The 21,230-nt window shown below is 46.9% G+C and overlaps 1 protein-coding gene across 6 annotated transcripts in view; it reads right to left on the minus strand.

Annotated features, from left to right (window-relative positions):
• The window catches only part of POC1A (POC1 centriolar protein A), a 185,282-nt gene that overhangs the window by 86,780 nt on the left and 77,272 nt on the right, over positions 1-21,230 (minus strand). For all 6 annotated transcript variants that reach the window (XR_004537357.1, XM_033926272.1, XM_033926274.1 and 3 more), the window contains exon 3: positions 20,675-20,846. Coding sequence is in view for 5 of the 6 variants with exons in the window: in XM_033926272.1 (XP_033782163.1) it covers positions 20,675-20,846 (172 nt within the window). In the remaining variant the exon portion in view is untranslated. The remainder of the gene's footprint in view (positions 1-20,674; positions 20,847-21,230) is intronic.

The raw sequence follows: 21,230 nt of genomic DNA on the forward strand, positions 1-21,230 counted from the left end.
AAAAAAGCTGGGGTAGCAATTTTAATAAATAAAAAATGTTCAGCAGGATTTAATATGGTGAAAGCAGATAAATTAGGAAGATGGGTGCATGTGAACATGAGTATGGGCAATAATACTATGGCGCTATTTAATGTGTACGTACCTAATTCGAATCAAATTGAATATTTTAAAACTCTACAACCAATAATTTTACCACTGGCTGCTAATAATTTGATAGTAGCAGGAGATTTTAATGCTGTTGTGGACCCTTTATTGGATAAAAAACCTAGTAAAATTTTAAAATCTTTAGGGTTGGATAATTTTATAAATTCTTGCAATTTAAAAGATATATGGAGAATTCTTCATTTTAATGATAGAGATTTTTCGTTTTATTCACATGTTCATAAATCTTTTTCTAGAATTGATTATATTCTTGTTTCTGATGGGCTAATACAAGATGTTACACAAGCCTCTATAGAACCAATAATTTTATCAGATCATGGAGGAGTGTGGATTTCTTTAAATTTTAATGACCCGGATAATGGTAGACCTGTATGGAGATTTAATAATGCATTGCTTGCATATCCAAAATTTTGTGAAGAATTTCAATTAAAAATGGATGAATATTTTCAAAATAATATTACAGAGGAAATATCTACAGAAATAATATGGGATGCTTTTAAAGCAACGATGAGAGGGCAAATTATATCATTTTCAGCTTATTCTAAAAAACAATTAAATAAGCAATTTACGGAACTGGAACACAAAATAAAAGATTTAGAATTAAAATTGATTAATAAGTGGGAGAATTCTACGTTGCAAACTTTATTAAAAGCAAAATATAAATATAATGAGATTTCTTCTAATTTGGCTAAAAAAAATATTATGTGTCAGCAAGCTTTGTATTATGGTAGTTCAAATAAGGCGGGAAGATTATTGGCTAATTATCTTAAAGTGAAAAAAAGAAAGATGAAATTGAATGCAATAAAAGATGAAAAAGGTGAAACTCATTTTCAGATTGGTCCTATTTTAAAACAGTTTTTAAATTATTATAAAAACCTGTATTCTTCTGAGTCTTATTTAAATAAAGAAAAAGATGGTATAGTGTTTTTAAATAATATTGAAGGTCCGAAGATTCCTGATCATATAAAGAGAAGTTTGGAAAATCCAATATCTTTACAAGAATTACAAACAGCATTGAAATCTCTTAGAGTAGGGACCGCTCCAGGTGGTGATGGTTTTACGGTAGAGTTTTATAAAGCATTTCAAAATACTCTTTTACCTCATTTATTAAATTTATATCAGAATTAACTAAAGAAAGGTTGTATATCAGGCACTATGGCAGAATCATTAACTATTGTTTTGCCGAAGCCAAATAAAGATCCCATGTTGGTTTCAAATTACAGGCCTATTTCATTGATAAATGTAGATGGTAAATTATTAGCCAAACTTTTGGCTACACGTTTGGCAAAAGCTCTTCCTCACATAGTTGGTATGCATCAAACAGGGTTTGTTGCTCAGAGACACTCTTCTAATAACACCAGATTGGCATTGCAAATGTTATATTTAACAAAAGAAATTGGAGATCCGGCTTTTTCTGTGTCTCTAGATGCAGAGAAAGCTTTTGATCGTGTGGAATGGACATTTATGTATCAGGCCATGGAGTGGTTTGGTATTGGTTCGGGATTTATACAAATGATTAAAACTCTGTATAGCTCTCCTGTTGCTAGATTATATATCAATAATAATTTTTCTGATTGTTTTAAATTGCAAAGGGGAGTTAGACAGGGATGTCCTTTGTCTCCTTTACTTTTTGATATAGTGCTTGAACCCTTATTATTAGCTATTCAACAAGAGGAGGAGATACAGGGTATACCGCATAAAGATAAAGAATATAAAGTTTCTGCATATGCGGATGATATATTACTTCATTTGAGGAATCCGGAAACAACCATTCCAAATTTATTGGTTTTGATTGAAAGATTTGGAAAGTTTTCAGGATATAAAATAAATTGGACTAAATCAGAAGTTCTTCCTTTAAATGTGCATTGCACAAAAGGATTATTTGACTCATTACCTTTTATTTGGAAAGAAGAAGGAATAAAATACTTAGGTATATGGATAAAAAACACGCTTGATGAGACAATTATAATGAATGAAAAAAGTTTATTGCAAAAAGTAACAGAGTTATGTGAGCAATGGAATCCTTTACATTTATCTTGGTGGGGAAGAGTTCAAACTGTCAAAATGATGATATTGCCTGTGGTTTGTTATCAAATGGGAATGATACCAGTTTTTTTTCAGGGGTCTTTTTACAAAAAGTTAAATAATATTCTTAGTAAATTTATTTGGCTGGGTAAAGCTGTAAGAATTGCTCTAGTGACTTTACAAAAACCAATTGAGGAGGGAGGGGTAAATTTTCCAAATTTTTATAGGTTTCATCAATCCTATATATTGCGCCAAGGTATGTATTGGGTCCTCCCAGAACTCATGGAGAAGCTTCCAGATTGGTTATGGTTGGAGTGGCAGCTCATGTCTCCTATCAGGCTTCGTCATCTGCTTAGCATTAAAATGCCTAGAATAAGGAAAACCAATAGGATATTAATGGACACATGGACAACATTAAAGTATGTAAACAACTTAACTCCTATTACTATTCAAAAATCTACTTGTCAAAATATATGGCTGAACTCCAAGATACAAATAGGCGGTTTTATGATTGTCTGGAAGGATTGGATTGAAGCAGGAATACGTACTTTAGATGATGTTATTAATGATGGTAAGCTGCTGGAGTTTTCACAATTGCAATATAAATTTGGACTTAATAAAAAACAAAGTTATAAGTGGTTGCAATTGAAGCAGGCTATTCAGGCAGGGTTCCCTGAATGGAAGTCTTTAAATACTCATTTTACTCTAGAATTCTTATGCTTCCAGGCAGATTTTATGGGTCACCAGGCCGCACAGTGGTATAAAACATTATCTGGATATTTAAATAAAAAACCAAGGACTGTACTTAGAGATATTTGGAGCATTGAGATTAAGCATCAAATTAATGCATCTCAATGGCCACGTATTTGGTCTTGGAGGATAAGATGTACAATGTCTGCGTCTATGAGGCAAACATGGTTTTTCCTGTTGCATAGAGCACTCTGGACCCCTGTTCGCTTACAAAAATTGGATTGCTCTAAGTCTAATAGATGTTGGCATTGTCATCTTGAGGCTAGAACTCTAGATCATTTATTATTTTATTGTCCTTTTATTAATAATTTTTGGAAATTGATCTGGGGTCAAATAAATTGTATGTTAGAGAATCCTGTGGCCCTATCATATGACACAGTTTTGTTTGGAATGTCTATGAGGGCCAAAAGTCAAATTTCATCAAATAATAACAAACTGTTAATGATTTTAACAGGAGTTGCCATCCAACATATAACACATAACTGGAAAGACTATAGAGGATTGAATTATTGTTTCTGGTGGAGTTCGGTTTGTCAGGTGTATGAAATGGAAAAAACATTGGCAATCAAGAGAGGTTATTATAAGAAATTTAAAGAGGTGTGGAGACCATTAATTGAGTATTATAATAAATAAATAATTATATTTATCCCCATTAAATATATGTAGGGGGGAGGAGGGATGGGTGGGTTTTATGACATTATGAGGGGTAATATATGGAAAGGGAGGGAGGGGAGATAGTTTATGGTATAAAATGAATGTAGAGTTTCAAGTGAAGAATGTATAGTATGACTTGAATTATTGTACACTTGTTTGCATAATGTAAAAACGAATAAAGATATTTAAAAAAAGAAAAACGCAGTCAACCCCGATCCCAGACACACCTCTACAAAGTCAGGTACATTAGAAAGATTATGAGTCCACCGGGACAGATAAGGAAAAATATTTGAGTACCTAATTGTAAAATGGCTTAGATAACCTTGATATGCGGTATATAAAAACCTAATAAACTTGAAACACTCAACCTGCGCTCAGACCCACTAGTGGACTAACCTGGGGTGAGCAAGCTCCCCAGAAATGGTCTCTGAGCCCCAATCTGAAAGTGCAGGCTGTCCAGAGGCGGCACTGCCAGGCAGCCAATCCCCTTGAAACAGACTTTTCCACAGTCTGTGATCTCCCACAGCCAGAGCTGTCCCCGCTGGGATCCTCTGCAGTACTTAGGCATGAAGTGCTAGCAAAAAGTCTGAGTTTAAAGAAAAATACACACAAGCAGAAAAGATAAGCCCCATACGTACAGTCTCTTCTTTAGTATATGCCTTTTTATTACTGCTATTTATGTAACATCTCTGTAAATGTAACAACACTGTAATATGTATCATCGCTGTAAATGTACAGTCTCTTCTATTGTTAACCGCATTGAACTTCCATGGTATTGCGGTATACAAGAATAAAGTTATTATTATTATTATTATTACTGCCTTGCTTGTAGGAATGCAATTGATCTCCTGAGGTAAGAGGGGAGGTTCTAAAAAAATTATGTATACGAGGGCTTCCTACACGCAATCTCACAACTGAAGATGCATAACCCACTTGTCCAGGAATAAACCAGAGGGCCGTCGCGTGAGCGGACTGCTGGGCAGGATGGACCACTGGTCTGACCCAGCAGCAGCAATTCTTATGTTCTTATGTACTAGTTTAAGTCCACAGTTAAAATAGTGTAACTAAGTGAAAGCACGTAACTACAGCAGGCATAAATTTTTCACACCTACATGACATTATGCACATAACTGACAGTATTCTAAAAGCCTAATGATCCACCCATCCTCTCTCCCTAACATCACAGAATAGCACAAAGTGTATTATGCTGATAACTGCAAATTAGGACTATTAAGTGCCACCTAACTCCAATATCACTGATTGATTTAGGGCTAGATTCACTAAGCAAACCAAACCGCCCACCCCTGACATCACCAGCCAAACTCCCCCCATAAAAGGGGACGAGCCAACAGCAGAGCGTTCACAGTGCAAGGCCAGCCGAAGGGAGACTGTAGGAGCTGTGCCTAATCCTGAGCACATGGTAGCAGAGTTCTGAGCACATGGCAGAACAGTGAGCGGAGAGTGTGCTAGCAGGAAGAAGCAGAGAGAAGAGCAGAGAAGGCGGTGCTAGCAGGGGAAGAGGCGAGAGCTAACTCCGCCCACCCCTGACATCACCAGCCAAACTCCCCCCATAAAAGGGGACGAGCCAACGGCGCGCAGCCATTCAACGCGCGGCGAAGGCGAGCGGCAAAGGCGCTCGCCTTAACGAGAGCGCCTTTGCGAAGAGCCTTAAGAAGAGCCAAACTACATAAGACAACGATACCTTAGGGCAACAAGCGGACCTCTCAAACACACTATCCCTTCACCCTAATCGTACAGGCTCTCATACTAACTCACAGACAGCAACCCTCTCAGACATCTCAAACTCTCAGTCTCTCAGACACCCTTATCTTCCAAGCACTAGATACCCCAATCTTCCAACTCTCAGACACCCTAACTTTCAAAATCTCACACCTGCTCACAGACAGATTTTTCTAATTTTCCTAATTCTCTTCCTTACTGACAGGCAGACCTCAATTACAACTCAGCAATGGCAGGGAGGACAAGAAGCGCGAAGTCTACAATCAAGACCAGTATTCCAGTCACTATGGGGATCCAGGAAGCGACCACGGACTGCGTGCAGAAGGAGGAAGACCCAGGACAGTGGACAGAGGTCTCTGTGCAGACCGAGACCATCCCCCAGCGCTACACTACAGTCTCTACACAGACAGAGGAGGCTGCGCAGCTGGATGGAGATCTCATGCAGGAACTAAGGAGCCTCAGGGAGGAGGTGATACGCCTGAGAAGCATCCGAGAGGACGAGGCCTACATCGACGGAGTCGTCCAGGAGCTGTCCCAAATCACCGAGCAGGCCCATGACAAGTCCATCCTCGAGACACCCAAATCATCAGCTTTGAAACCAACAATTGGGATACAGGAAATGGCTAGCGGCACTGACTCCTGGCAGCTGGTGACCTCCTCAACGGGCAAACATAGGAGACCCCCCCCCTTTTTTCAATCTCTTCATCTTCTCCTTCTTCTTACAAACAGGGCAGCTATACATCAACCCCTCAACTCGTCCTGCGGAACAGATTCCAGATTCTTCAGGAAGGAACTGCCGATGAGGAACAGGAGCAGGAACAGGAGCAGGCCCAACACCCAGCTCCATCTCCAGGGACAACTGACCGGCTCCCCCCAAAGAAGCGCAGAGTAATAGTCATCGGGGATTCCATGCTGAGGGGCACCGAAGGACCAATTTGCAGACCGGATATGCAATCTAGGGAGGTCTGCTGTCTGCCTGGAGCCAGGATACGAGATGTCACCGCCAGTGTTCCCTCTAAGCGGGCGGGTGTTGTGAGCAAAATTTTTTCACTGTGAGCTAAAAATATCGGGCGCCAGCAAGTTATGAGCCAAATAAATATGTTGTCAAAGTTGCTGATACATGAGGACTAGGTATTCAAAGGAATTTTAGGCCTACACGCTAAATTAAATAACGTTAAATAATATTTTTAAGAACACAAAACAACGCATTAATTCTTGAAAGTACAAAATTCTTTATTTTTTTTTTTTACCAGAAAAACTCAAATTTATTTTAAAACAGCTGTCACTAACACTACCAAGATTATCAGGGGGGACTGGGAGGGAGGGGAAATCTAATTTGAGGCAAACTGTTTTAATTTTTCAGAGATTGTTATAACATGTACTCCAAGCATTAGAAAATATAGCGAAAATGTTATTTTTTTGCATTATAATGTTCTTTTGCCAAAAATCAACTGACATCCATCTGCCTTCTGCTCTCTCTCCCTTCTTCTCACTTCCATCATCTGTCCCCTTCTCTCTCTCTCTCATCTCCTCCATTCCATCATCTGCCCCTTCTCTCTCTCTCTCTCTCTCCCCCCCCCCAACTTCCATCATCTGCCCCCCTTCCCCTCACCTTTGTGGGTCACTTTCTTTCCCCTGAGGGTGGCTCATGTCACAGGGGAAGCTTTGGCCGAGCAGAACCGCTTGATTGACAGTGGAACTTACTTGATTGATGTCGATGCTGGGGCCCGTTGCCGTTTGAAGGAAAAAAAAAAGGTGGAAAAAAGGAACCTGTAAAGGCGAGAGGAAGGGAAACCTCCAGGACAGCTGCTTTTTGCCCTCCTTCAGCGGCCCAAGACTTCAGACCAGCAGCGGCAGCTCTGTATGCTTTTAACTTCGGCACAGAGCTGCCCCTAATCAATAGTTTAGCGCGGTTTCATGAGGCAGCCTCGGGGCCTTTGATAGCCGGCCCGCTTCGATGATGCGATGTGGGCCGGCCTAGCAAAGGCCCCGAGGCTGCCTTATGAAACCGCGCTAAACTATTGATTAGGGGCAGCTCTGTGCCGAAGTTAAAAGCATACACAGCTGCCGCTGCTGGTCTGGAGGTGCGGAGACAAGGCAGGAGGCAAACGCGGTGGAAGGCAGGAGTCCCGGCACAGCGACTGCAACAGGAAGTTGCAAGTCAGCTGACGCCGGCCTTTCGTTGCGGCGGGGACCGAATCCTTCGCGGACCGGCAAGATTTTGTTTGCGGACCGGCGGTTGAAGAACTGTGCTCTACACTGTGTGCGCTGTGACGAGAAACTTGTGCGCCGCGAGGTAATATTTTGTGCGCCTGCGCACCCCAGCGCAGCTTAGCGGGAACACTGGTCACCGCCAGTCTGGATAGACTACTCACGCCCCGAGACCACTTTCCTATGCTTCTTGTCCACATAGGAACCAACGACACTGCCAGGAACACACCGGAGACCATCACCAGAGACTTTGGAGCACTGGGTGAGAGGCTGAAGCAGACAGGAGCGCAGGTGGTTTTCTCATCGATCCTCCCAGTTAGAGGCAAGGGAAGAGCCAGAGATGAACGTATCCTGAGGACGAACGAGTGGCTACAGGGATGGTGCCGGGATATGAACTTCGGATTCCTAAACCATGGGGAAGCGCTACAAGGACTTCAGGGACCAGACGGACTCCATCTGACCAGTAGGGGTAAGAACGTCTTCGGACACCGACTAGCCCGCCTGCTTCACAGGGCTTTAAACTAGGTAAGTCGGGGGAGGGTACCCATTCACATATTAGTGCAGAAAGGAATTATCCTGATGAGGTGAGTCGAAACTCCGCTTCCATGTCCAAGGTAAGTACCCACATTGCAAACAGTTCTTTGGGAGTCACACCGACTCGGGTAGGAAACGCCTTACAGGGACTTAGCAAACACAAGATATGGAGGGCCATGTATGTCAATGCACACAGTTTAGGTAACAAAATTCTAGAATTCAAGTTTATTAGGATTTTATATACCGCCTATCAAGGTTATCTAAGCGGTTTTTTACAATCAGGTACTCAAGCATTTTCCCTATCTGTCCCGGTGGGCTCACAATCTATCTAACGTACCTGGGGCTGTGGAGGACTGAGTGACTTGCCCAGGGTCACAAGGAGCAGCGCGGGGTTTGAACCCACAACCCCAGGGTGCTGAGGCTGTAGATCCAACCACTGCGCCACACACTCCTCAATTGGAGGCTGAAATAAGGAATGCCGACCTAGATGTGGTGGCAATATCTGAAACTTGGTTCACGGACTCACATGGGTGGGATATGGCTATACCGGGCTACAATCTACTTCGTCAGGACAGAGAGGGCAGGTTAGGAGGGGGGGTAGCTCTATACATTAAAGAGGACATCAAAACCACCAGGATCACAGATGTCAAGTACACCGGGGAGTCCCTCTGGGTAAACCTGGCAAGAGGCAGAGAAAAATGCCTGTATCTAGGTGTGGTTTACAGACCCCCAAGACAACTGGAAGACATGGACGCAGAATTAATTGAAGATATAGAGAATATCACTCTACGAGGAGAAGCTGTACTGCTAGGGGACTTCAATATGCCTGATGCAGACTGGAACTCATTTTCAGCGACAACCAGCGGTAGCAGGAGGCTCTTAACCTCCATAAAGGGAGCACGTCTCAAACAAATGGTAACGGAGCCCACTAGGGCCCAGGCGATCCTCGACCTGGTACTCACCAACGGGGAAAGCGTTTCAGAGGTCTCAGTAGGAGATACGCTAGCCTCCAGCGACCACAATATAGTATGGTTCAACCTTAGGAAAGGCTTCCCTAGATCAAACACGAAAACAAAGGTACTCAATTTCCGGGGCACAGACTTCGCACGCATGGGAGATTTCATCCATCAGACGCTGCAGGACCAAGTGGAGACCGATGATGTAGAAGCTAAATGGTTAACACTGAAATCAACCATACATGAAGCAACTAGCCGCTTCATAAAATCAGTAAATAAACGACAAAGAAACAATAAACCCCAATGGTTCACCGCGGAGATCTCGCACCTCATTAAGGAGAAGAAAAAAGTGTTTCTCTCCTACAAGCGCACGGAGAAAAGAGAGGCAAAAGTAGAATATAGGACCAGGTCTACAGCGGTCAAAATGGCAGTTAGGGAGGCAAAACTTTGAGTGGAAGAAATTCTGGCAAAAAACATTAAAAAGGGGGACAAATCCTTCTTCAGGTATATTAGTGACAGAAAAAGGAACACAGGTGGGATAGTACGCCTTAGAAGAGCTTGACCTCGGTCCCGGGAAAAATGATGGAAGCATTGATTAAGGACAGTATCTGTGAACACATAGAAAACAATGGACAGCTAAAGTCGAGCCAGCACGGCTTCTGCAAGGGTAGGTCATGCCTCACAAACTTATTGTACTTCTTTGAGGGGGTAAACAGACAGGTGGATAAAGGGGAATCCATTGACATCATTTACCTTGACTTTCAAAAAGCCTTTGACAAGGTACCGCACGAAAGACTGCTTAAAAAGCTGTGGAGACACGGGGTGCAAGGGGAGGTCCACCGATGGATCAAAAACTGGCTGGCAGACAGAAAACAGAGGGTTGGAGTGAAGGGCCATTACTCAGACTGGCATGGGGTCACAAGCGGAGTTCCGCAGGGGTCGGTGCTGGGACCGCTCCTGTTTAATATATTTATTAATGACCTGGAGGCGGGAACAAATTGCGAAGTTATTAAATTTGCGGATGACACCAAACTCTACCGCAGGGTTGAAACCATGGAAGACTGCGAAGATCTGCAAAGGGACCTAACGACGCTAGAAGAATGGGCCAAAAAATGGCAAATGAACTTTAACGTAGGGAAATGCAAGGTCATGCATATAGGGAAAAAGAACCCGATGTTCAGCTACAAAATGGGAGGATCACTGCTAGGGGTAAGTAACCTTGAAAGAGACCTGGGAGTGATGGTGGACACGTCTTTGAAGGCGTCGGCACAGTTCGCCACAGCCTCAAGAAAAGCAAACAAGATGTTGGGTATCATTAAGAAGGGTATCACGACCAGGACAAAGGAGGTCATCCTGCCACTGTATCGTGCAATGGTGCGACCGCATCTGGAGTACTGTGTCCAGTATTGGTCACCGTACCTCAAAAAGGACATGGCGGTACTTGAGGGAGTCCAGAGAAGAGCAACTAAACTGATAAGAGGTATGGAAAACCTCTCATATACTGACAGACTAAAAAAGCTGGGGCTGTTCTCCCTGGAAAAGCGGAGACTTAGAGGAGACATGATAGAAACCTTCAAGATCCTGAAGGGTATAGAAAAAGTAGACAGGGACAGATTTTTCAGATTATGGGGAACCACAAGTACAAGGGGGCACTCGGAAAAATTGAAAGGAGACAGGTTTAAAACAAATGCTAGAAAGTTCTTTTTCACCCAGAGGGTGGTGGACACATGGAACGCGCTTCTGGAGGCTGTGATAGGCCGGAGCACGTTACAAGGCTTCAAAGAAGGTTTGGATAGGTTCCTAGAGGATAAAGGAATTGAGGGGTACAGATAAGAGTAGCGGTAGGTTATAGGGATAGTCTGAGACCATTGCTCAGGCAATGGGCCTGATGGGCCACCGCGGGAGCGGACCGCTGGGCGAGATGGACCTCTGGTCTGCCTCAGCGGAGGCAACTTCTTATGTTCTTATGTTCTTAAGTTACGTGGAAGCAGATTCCGATAAAGCCGAACTACTGAATGAATACTTCTGCTCAGTCTTCACCTGTGAGGCACCGGGACACGGTCCCCAGTTGAAGGCAACACAAAGCACAGAAGACCCGTTTCAGAATTTTGAGTTCTCACCAGGTGAAGTTTACAGTGAACTGGCAAGACTCAAGGTGAACAAAGCCATGGGACCAGACAATTTGCACCCAAGAATGCTCAGAGAATTGAGCGATGTCCTGGCGAAACCGTTGGCTGAGCTATTCAATCTCTCCCTAAGTAAGGGGAAAGTTCCCCTGGACTGGAAATTAGCTAATGTCGTTCCTCTGCATAAAAAGGGTTGCAGGGCAGAGGCTGCGAATTATAGACCGGTGAGTCTCACATCAATAGTGTGCAAACTCATGGAAACACTAATTAAAAGCAAATTGGACACGATCTTGAATGAAGGGAATCTTCGGGATCCCAGTCAGCATGGATTCACCAAGGGTAGATCCTGCCAATCCAATCTCATCAGCTTCTTTGACTGGGTAACAAGAAAGTTGGACTTGGGAGAGTCTTTGGACGTCGTGTACCTGGACTTCAGGAAAGCTTTTGACAGTGTCCCACACCGCAGGCTGCTAAGCAAGATGGAATCGATGGGGTTAGGAGAGACACTAACTGCATGGGTCAATGATTGGCTGAGTGGCAGACTTCAGAGGGTGGTGGTTAATGGTACCCTCTCTAAAACATCGGAGGTGACCAGTGGAGTGCCGCAGGGCTCGGTCCTGGGTCCACTCCTTTTTAACATATTCATAGGGGATCTGACTCAAGGGCTTCAAGGTAAAATAACACTATTCGTCGATGACGCCAAACTATGTAATATAGTAAGTGAATGCAGTTTACAGAATTATATGGCGCAGGACCTGCTTACATTGGAAAGTTGGTCCTCAACCTGGCAGCTAGGCTTCAATGACAAATCTTGTGGGCTACTACTCCCGATTAAAAAATCTGAATCATTACCAGGAACTATCTCTATCAAATCTATCCCACTACATATGGAAACTAAAATTAAACTACTTGGCGTCATCATTGATAGAGATCTCTCTTTTCACGAACATATTAGTTCCGTAGTAAAGGTCTGCTTCTATAAACTTCGCATCATCAGATCATTAATATCCATTCTAAATACTGATTCTATTACTATATTAACCCACTCTTTAGTAATTTCTCACTTGGACTACTGCAACTCGCTCCTCAATGGCCTTCCGCAAAAAGAATTACAACGCCTTCAACTGATACAAAATACCGCAATAAAACTTATCTACAAAAAAACCAAATACGATCATGTCACTCCTCTCTTAAAGGAAGCCCACTGGCTTCCAATTTCTTATCGTATCACTTACAAAATTATTCTACTCACTTTCAAAATCAAACTCTTACATCAACCTACATTCCTCGATAAACTTCTTATTCCTCAAAGTTCCACTCGTACATTAAGATCATCTGACCAAAAACTTCTCTATATTCCATCTCTTAAAGATTTTTATTATACTCGCAAAACAAACTTCGCTATAACAGCCCCTACCTTATGGAACTCACTTCCACAACACCTCCGCGACGAACCACAACTAGTCAAATTCAAGATCAATCTAAAGACTTTCTTATTTCGAGATGCTTTTAATCAAACCTAAAAGCATCTTCTCTCTCTTCCTTCGGCCAGCAAACTTCCATTATCTTAATGTTCCCCTCCCTTTTGTTCAATCCTCCCCCCCACTCTCTCCTTTTCATCTATACAATGTAACTTTTTCCCCTTCCACATTTACTGCCCTCACACTCCAGTTCGTCAAGTCTTTGTCATTTATGTTTAACTTAAGACATCTTTTTGCACATACTGCTACATTTAACGCTTTTTTTTAATAATTTTATTGTAAACCGGCCAGACAATTGTTTGATGGTCGGGATATTAAAAACCAATAAACTTGGAAACTTGGAATGCTAAGAAATGTAAGGTCATGCACCTCGGAAGCGGAAATCCATGCAGGACGTACTTCTTGAACGGAGAAACTTTAACTAGGACTTCAGCAGAACGAGATTTAGGAGTAATCATCAGTGTAGACATGAAAACTGCCAATCAAGTGGAGAAGGCTTCATCTAAGGCAAGGCAGATATAGCACAGTTACTTACCGTAACAGGTGTTATCCAGGGACAGCAGGCATATATTCTCACATGTGGGTGGGTGACGTCATCTACGGAGCCCCAGCGCGGACAGCTTTTCAAGCAAACTTGCTAGAAGTTTCAAGTTTGCACACTGCACCACGCATGTGCATGCCTTCTCGCCCACTAGAGGGCGCATCCCACCTCGTGGTCCTCAGTTCCATAACTAGCATAGAAGCCATCCCCGGGGAGGCGGGCGGGTTGTGAGAATATATGCCTGCTGTCCCTGGATAACACCTGTTACGGTAAGTAACTGTGCTTTATCCCAGGACAAGCAGGCATGATATTCTCACATGTGGGTGACCTCCAAGCCAACTAAAAAAGGGCAGGTGGGAGGATGGCAATTTAGGAAAACAGATTTTGCAAAACTGACTGGCCAAACCGGCCGTCACTCCTGGATAAAGTGTCCAGACAGTAATGAGAGGTGAACGTATGAACCGAAGACCAAGTGGCAGCCTTACATATGTCCTCCATAGGAGTGGATCGGAGGAAAGCTACTGAAGCTGCCATCGCTCGGACCTTATGCCCCGTGACTCGACCCGGGGGCGGAAATCCAGCCTGAGCATAGCAAAAGGAAATGCAAGCAGCCAACCAGTTAGACAGAGTGCGCTTGGAAACCGGATGCCCTAATCGATTGGGATCGAAGGACAAAAACAATTGAGGAACCTTCCGATGAGACCTGGTGCGTTGAAGATAATATGCCAACGCCCTCTTACAGTCAAGCGTGTGAAGCGCCGTCTCGCCAGGATGGGAGTGGGGCTTAGGAAAGAACACAGGAAGGACAATGGACTGATTGAGGTGGAAATCAGAAACAACTTTAGGTACAAACTTAGGATGGGTGCGGAGAACCACCTTGTCATGATGGAAGACAGTGAAAGGAGGGTCCGCAACCAAGGCTTGCAACTCCCCAATCCGCCTAGCGGAGGTGAGGGCAATCAGAAACACCACCTTCCAAGTCAGAAATTTCAAGAGAGACTTGTTGAGTGGCTCAAAAGGAGGTTTCATCAGTTGAGCCAAAACCACATTCAAATTCCACACGACTGAAGGAGGCTTAAGAGGGGGACAAACCCTGAGTAACCCTTTCATGAAGCGTGTCACCAAAGGATGGAGCGACAGAGGGCGGCCATCCAGATGTTGATGGAAGGCAGAAATAGCACTAAGATGAACACGCACCGAAGTGGTTTTCAGACCAGAGTGCGACAGGTGGAATAAATAGTCCAAAACCGAGGACACCGGAACCGACACCGGATCCAGGTGAAAAGACGAACACCAGGTAGAGAACCTGGTCCATTTTTGCGAATAACAAAGCCTGGTCGAAATCTTGCGTGAGGCTTCCAATACCTCCCTCACCGATTGAGACAGATCAGGCGCAGTTAGGGAGCAAGAAACCAGGCTGTCAGGTGTAATGACTGCAGATTGGGATGTAACATGGATCCTTGACTCTGTGACAGCAGAGAAGGAAACACAGGCAGAAGAAGAGGCTCCCTGACACTGAGCTGAAGCAGTAGGGAGAACCAGTGCTGACGCGGCCACCGAGGTGCGATGAGAATCATCGTGGCCGTGGACGATTTCAGATGTACTAACGTTCGCATGATTAGAGGAAAAGGAGGGAATGCATACAGGAACCTCCCCTCCCAATCGAGAAGAAAGGCATCGGCCTCCAGACGGTCCCGCGAGTACATCCGAGAACAATACAGGGGCAGTTTGTGGGTCTCCGGAGAGGCAAACAGATCCACCTGTGGCGTTCCCCAGCGAGCGAAAACCTCGCGCAGAACTGCGGAGTGTAGAGTCCACTCGTGCGGTTGCAGAAGTCGACTGAGTTTGTCTGCCAGACAATTCAGTTCTCCTTGGATGTAGACCGCCCGAAGGAAGATGTTCCGGGAGACCGCCCACTCCCAAAGGCGAAGAGCCTCCGAGCAGAGGGGCCAAGAGCCCGTTCCACCCTGCTTGTTCACATAGTACATTGCCACTTGATTGTCCGTGCGGACGAGGACAACCTGATTCCGCACTATGTGAACGAAAGCTCGGAGTGCTAGAAAGATGGCTCGAAGCTCTAGCACGTTGATGTGACACCGACGGTCCTCGGCAGACCACAGGCCCTGCGTGCGAAGACCGTCGATGTGGGCTCCCCACGCGTACTCCGAGGAGTCTGTGGTCAGAACCTTGCGAAACGGAGGGGTGAGAAACAGCAAACCCTTGGACAGATGTGAAGAGTTTGTCCACCAACGCAGCGATTTCCGCAAAAGCGGAGTCACCGCAATGAGGCGAGACACTGGATCGCACTCCTGACGCCACTGGGAAGCAAGGGTCCACTGTGGGATCCTCAGATGCAGCCTGGCAAACGGAGCGACGTGGACCGTCGACGCCATATGCCCGAGCAGTATCATCATGCGGTGGGCCGACACCACCGATAGTTGAGAAACCTGACGGCCCATCCGGACCAAGGCTTCCAACCGCTGGGGCGGGAGATAGGAGCGCAGGCGCACCGTGTCCAGCACCGCGCCTATAAATTGAAGAGACTGAGCCGGGCACAACTGAGATTTTGGAAAGTTTATCTCGAACCCGAGGCTCTGCAGGAAGGCAATAGACCGTCGGGTCGCTGAGATAACCCCCTCCCTGGTCGGGGCTTTGATAAGCCAATCGTCCAGGTAAGGGAACACATGAAGCCCACGAGACCTCAGGGCTGCCGCAACCACCACCATGCACTTCGTGAAGACTCGTGGAGAGGAAGCCAGGCCGAAGGGCAGGACCCTGTACTGTAGGTGCAAATCCCCCACCTGGAATCGTAAAAATCTTCGGAAGGCGGGATGCACCGGAACATGGGTGTATGCTTCCTTCAAGTCGAGGGAGCACATCCAGTCCCCCTCCTCCAAAAGAGGATATAAGACTGGGAGAGACAGCATTCGAAACTTCTCCCGGACCAGGAATTTGTTGAGCTTCCTGAGGTCCAGTATGGGGCACAGGTCCCCAGTCTTTTGTGGAACCAAAAAGTAACGGGAGTAAAACCCCGTACCCCGCTGGTCCTGGGGGACCGGTTCGACCGCCCGAAGTACCAAGAGGGCCCTGGCCTCGGCCAGAAGGGTCGGCAGCTGCGATCGGTTGCAAGAGGCCAGATTTGGAGGATGGTCCGGTGGCAAGGATACAAAGTTGAGCGAGTAGCCCTCGGAGACGGTCCGGAGCACCCAAGCGTCTGAGGTTATCTCGGCCCATGCCACCCGGAAGAACCGAAGACGCCCCCCGATAGGAAGGGGTTCCTGTGATATCGCGGAGGGGAACCCGCCCCGTCCGCTCAGCCCGTCAAAAGGAAGGCGCGGGCTTAGAAGGACCCTGCGCCGGGGCTTGGGCTTGTCCCCCTCTGCCTCGCTGAGACGGACGTCTCGGAGGTGGCCTTGAGAAAGCCGGGGTCGACTTCTGAGGGTATCGGCGCGGCGGAGGCCGGAAAGGTTTCTGCGGCGGGGGCCTAGGTTTGGGGCGGACCAGGGATGCTAACGAGCGCTCCTGCTCCGACAACCGCTTGGTCGCCGCATCTAAGGACTCGTCAAATAACTCGGACCCCACACAAGGCAAATCTGCAAGACGTTCCTGCAGGTTTGGGTCCATGTCGAGGGTGCGAAGCCAGGCCAAGCGGCGCATGGCCACTGCGAAGGCCGACACCCTCGAAACCAGCTCAAATGCGTCATACACCGCATGAAATAGGTACAACCGCAATTGAGACAGGTTGGACATAAACTTATCGAATCCTGCTCTCTGGGAGTCCGGTAACGAGTCTCGATATTAAGGAAGGTCCTTCACCATGCCACGCAAATAGGAGGAAAAGGTGAAGGCGTAATTTAGAACCCTGGTGGCCATCAGGGAATTTGAATAGAGGCAACGGCCAAACTTGTCCAGGGTCCGCCCCTCCCTGCCGGGTGGAACCGCCGCAGAAACCCGTGAGGGCTGAGATTTTTTAAGGGCAGACTCCACCAGAAGAGACTGGTGGGAGAGCTGCGCCTTTTCGAACCCTTTAGGGGGCACCGTCCGATATTTCGCTTCCATTTTTGAAGGCACAGACGTGACTGTAAGAGGGTTTGACAAGTTCTTCAACCAGGTCTGCAGAAGGACTCTGTTGAGGGGGAGCCTAGGCACCTCTCTAGGAGGAGTGGGAAGGTCCTGTTCCTCCAAAAACTCCTTGGAGTATTGAGAACCGACCATCAGGTCTAACCCCAGGGCTCGGGCCATGTCCTGAACAAAGGAGGAGAATGAGGACGGCCTGGCCGGGGGAGACGGGGTTCTCGACCGCCCCACCGAGGAGAGGGGAGAGGCCTCATGGGAATAATGAGGATCCCTAACTGACCCCGAGTCCCAGGATCCCCTCCCCAAGGCCCTCGAGGGGGAAGGAGAAATTCTCCGCCTCGCAGAACCCTTGGGTGAGGACCCCGGGGTCCGGGGGGCACTCTCCCACTTCCTCGGCGAGGCGGCACGGGAAGACTTCCCATGAGGTGATCGGAGGAGCCTCGGGTTGTCGAGGCGCAACTCCGACACCTGCAACGCCTCGCCCCCGAGCGGCGAGGAACGATCGTGCCGAGGCGAGCCTCGCGGCCGCTTAGACTTCCTCGATCGGCGCCTCGTCCGAGGTCGCGTCGAGGGCGAGGCGTCCCGGGAAGACCCCGAGGAAGAGGAGGAAAGACGGCGCACTCTGCGCAACTTTTCCTTGGGCCTCACACTCCGCTCAGGCGGCCCCCCCGAGGTCGAGGTCATGGGCGGGGCCGAGACCGGGGTTAAGGGGGCGACAGTACCCGAGACCGAGGTCACCGAGGCCGGGGCTCCCGAGGTCGAGGGAGCCGAGGCCGGAGCCTCCGAGACCGAAGGCGCCCCGGCCGAGGTCGAGGCCGCCGGAACCGCAGCCCGCTGCAACACTTCCAGGGCCCCCGTCAGCTCCGAGGAAATCAGGGCTCGAAGGAGTTCCTGGAAGGCCGGAATCCCCACGAAGATGGGGAGTTCCGAGTCCGGAGCACACTCCCTGGAGGGCGACCTCGGTCTCGAGTATTCCCTCGGGGTGTGCGAAGTCGAGGTCCGAGGCGGGGCCGGAGTCGACCCACCCGCCTTAGCCTGAGTAGAAGATGGCTTCTTTGCTGAAGGGGATGGAACAGAGGACTTACCCGAAGCCGGCTTCCCTGTAGACGCCTTCGAAGACGAGGGCCGAGGCGAAGCCGAGGCCCCCGAGGATGCCGAGGCCGAGGTCAAGGCCGGGGCCGAGGCCGAGGCCGACGTCGAGGCCTTAGGCGGCGTGTCGACGGCGAACAATTCCGCCATTCTGGCCTTACGGCGACGGAGGGCTCTGTTTTGGAAAGTAGCACAGCGATCACACGACGCTGTCGGATGATCCGGCCCAAGACAGACAATGCACCACCGGTGAGGGTCAGTGATGGAAAGTAACCTCTCACACCGGCTGCACTTTTTAAATCCCGTAACAGGACGGGACATCAACGAAGAAGAAGGCCGGGAACGACCGACGTCCCGCGGCCACGGCTTCCGGGAGCCCCCGGAGCCCAACGAAAAATAAAAATTTTTTTTTTTTTGAAAAGAAAAGAAACGAAAAGACAAGAAAGCAGCACCGCGAACCTATTCAAATAAAAGAACAACGAAACGCGGCAGCTAGAAGGCAAAACACTGGAGCTCAGATCCACAGGGCTTTCTGGCTCCGCGGAAAAAATTGAACTGAGGACCACGAGGTGGGATGCGCCCTCTAGTGGGCGAGAAGGCATGCACATGCGTGGTGCAGTGTGCAAACTTGAAACTTCTAGCAAGTTTGCTTGAAAAGCTGTCCGCGCTGGGGCTCCGTAGATGACGTCACCCACCCACATGTGAGAATATCATGCCTGCTTGTCCTGGGATAATGGGTTGTATCAATAGAAGTTTTGTCAGCCGAAAGCCTGAAGTCATAATGCCGTTGTACAGGGCCATGGTGAGACCTCATCTGGAGTACTGTGTGCAATTCTGGAGGCCACATTACAGTAAAGAAGTGCGCAGAATTGAATCGGTTCAACGGACGGCCACCAGGATGATCTCGGGGCTCAAGGGTCTCTCGTACGAAGAGAGACTGAACAAATTGCAGCTCTACACTCTTGAGGAACGTAGGAAGAGGGGAGACATGATCGAAACATTTAAGTACCTCACGGGACGTGTCGAAGTGGAAGATGATATTTTCTTTCTCAAGGGACCCTCGGCCACAAGAGGGCACCCGCTCAAACTCAGGGGCGGAAAATTTCATGGCGACACCAGAAAGTATTTCTTCACAGAGAGAGTGGTTGATCATTGGAACAAGCTTCCAGTGCAGGTGATCGAGGCAGACAGCGTGCCAGACTTTAAGAATAAATGGGATACCCATGTGGGATCCCTACGAGGGTCAAGATAAGGAAATTGGGTCATTAGGGCATAGACAGGGGGTGGGTAAGCAGAGTGGGCAGACTTGATGGGCTGTAGCCCTTTTCTGCCGTCATCTTCTATGTTTCTATGTTAATCATGTACCAATCAGTTTGCGAGCCCTTAGTGATCAGATTTCCCTCCTGCAGTATTCACTAACCTGTGTAGCGATCTGATTCTGGTGCGCACATGCAAATGAGGGGAACTGCATGCAAAGTAGGCAGGGATGAGATTCACTAAACTTTTTTTCGATCCGACTGGGCTCACAAAAAGTGACTGCTCAGGACCTGTTGCTGAAGCCCTTTGCGACTGCCCTGCCTTCTGCCGCCCTGCTTTCTAACCTGTCAGCCCCATATGAGCCTGCCTGCCTGCCCCGAACCCTCTGCCTGCCTGCCCCGACTCTCCTGCTCTCTGCCGCCCTTCCCCGCAGTGCAAGCCGGTGGTTTTAAAGCAGGGCTGCAAGCCGCAGTGCAGCACCAGCTTTAAACCCACGGGTTCGCACTGAAGGGAAGAGGCTGAGGCTGCCGTTGCCGCCAGCGGATAGGAGCAGGAGAGTCAGGCCCCGAACATACCTGTCCCGACTGCCTATACAAGCCCATGGTTTTAACCCGAAGCGGGTTAAACCCACAGGCTCGCAAAAGTTTAAAGTTAAAAAAAAAAGTTGCGGCTCAGACGGGTCTGCGTAAGCGCGATCCATGCAGGCAGATGGGGCGTTCCTCCAATCGCCCTCATCTGCATATTTTAGGTTCGTGAATTCTTCGGACCTGCCCAAATCAGAAACTGATTGTTCCTATTTGGGCAGGTTAGTGAATCTAGCCCATAGTCAATTTGTACCTACTCGTAATTACATAATTTACACTTGTAATTGCTATTATCTTATAACCTACATTATGGGCAAATGCACCAAGCATGCAAAAGTTGCACTTAGATTACAGAATGAAGAGGTAAATAAAATAGGCATTTATTCATTTAAGACCATCCTTCTTTAACTTTATTACTCAAATAGTTACCGTTCCCTCTAGTGAAATCAGTAGGCCTCTTTCACAAATCAAACTTATACATACTTACACACTTGGTATCCACAAACGGACTGTTTTATCTCTGGAAGCTGATGCTACAAGATGACCAGAAGGGGAAAACTGGACTGACATAATAGCATCTTTATGTCCCACAAAGCGATAGGCTCTCATCTGAGGTTTCAAGTTCCACACCATCAAGCAAGAATCCATAGAACCACTTGCTTAAATTTAAAAGAAAAAAAAAAGTTTTTATTTATTTTAATACTATAAAAATATTTGCATGTGGATATGATGGGTATTAAGGACCAGAGCCAAGTTGTACATTTATTTTTTCTATTAACATGGTTAAAGCAAAAGAACACAATAGAATTACTTCTCATTTTTAATATTTTCTTGAGACAAAGGAATAGCTGACATTCAAATTCTATAATTTTAAGACAATTTAAGGGGCAGATACAATAACAGTATCATGGAATGAAACTTAAATAGCATATTACTGCTAACATTTCAAATGTTGGTGTAAACCACTTAGAGTTAGTGCTGACAAGTCAGTATAAAAATATTTTAAACATCAACAAAAGTCGCAATCTTTTTTATCCATACCC

Source organism: Geotrypetes seraphini, chromosome 17 (genome assembly GCF_902459505.1).
Source record: "Geotrypetes seraphini chromosome 17, aGeoSer1.1, whole genome shotgun sequence".
Lineage (NCBI taxonomy): Eukaryota > Metazoa > Chordata > Amphibia > Gymnophiona > Dermophiidae > Geotrypetes > Geotrypetes seraphini.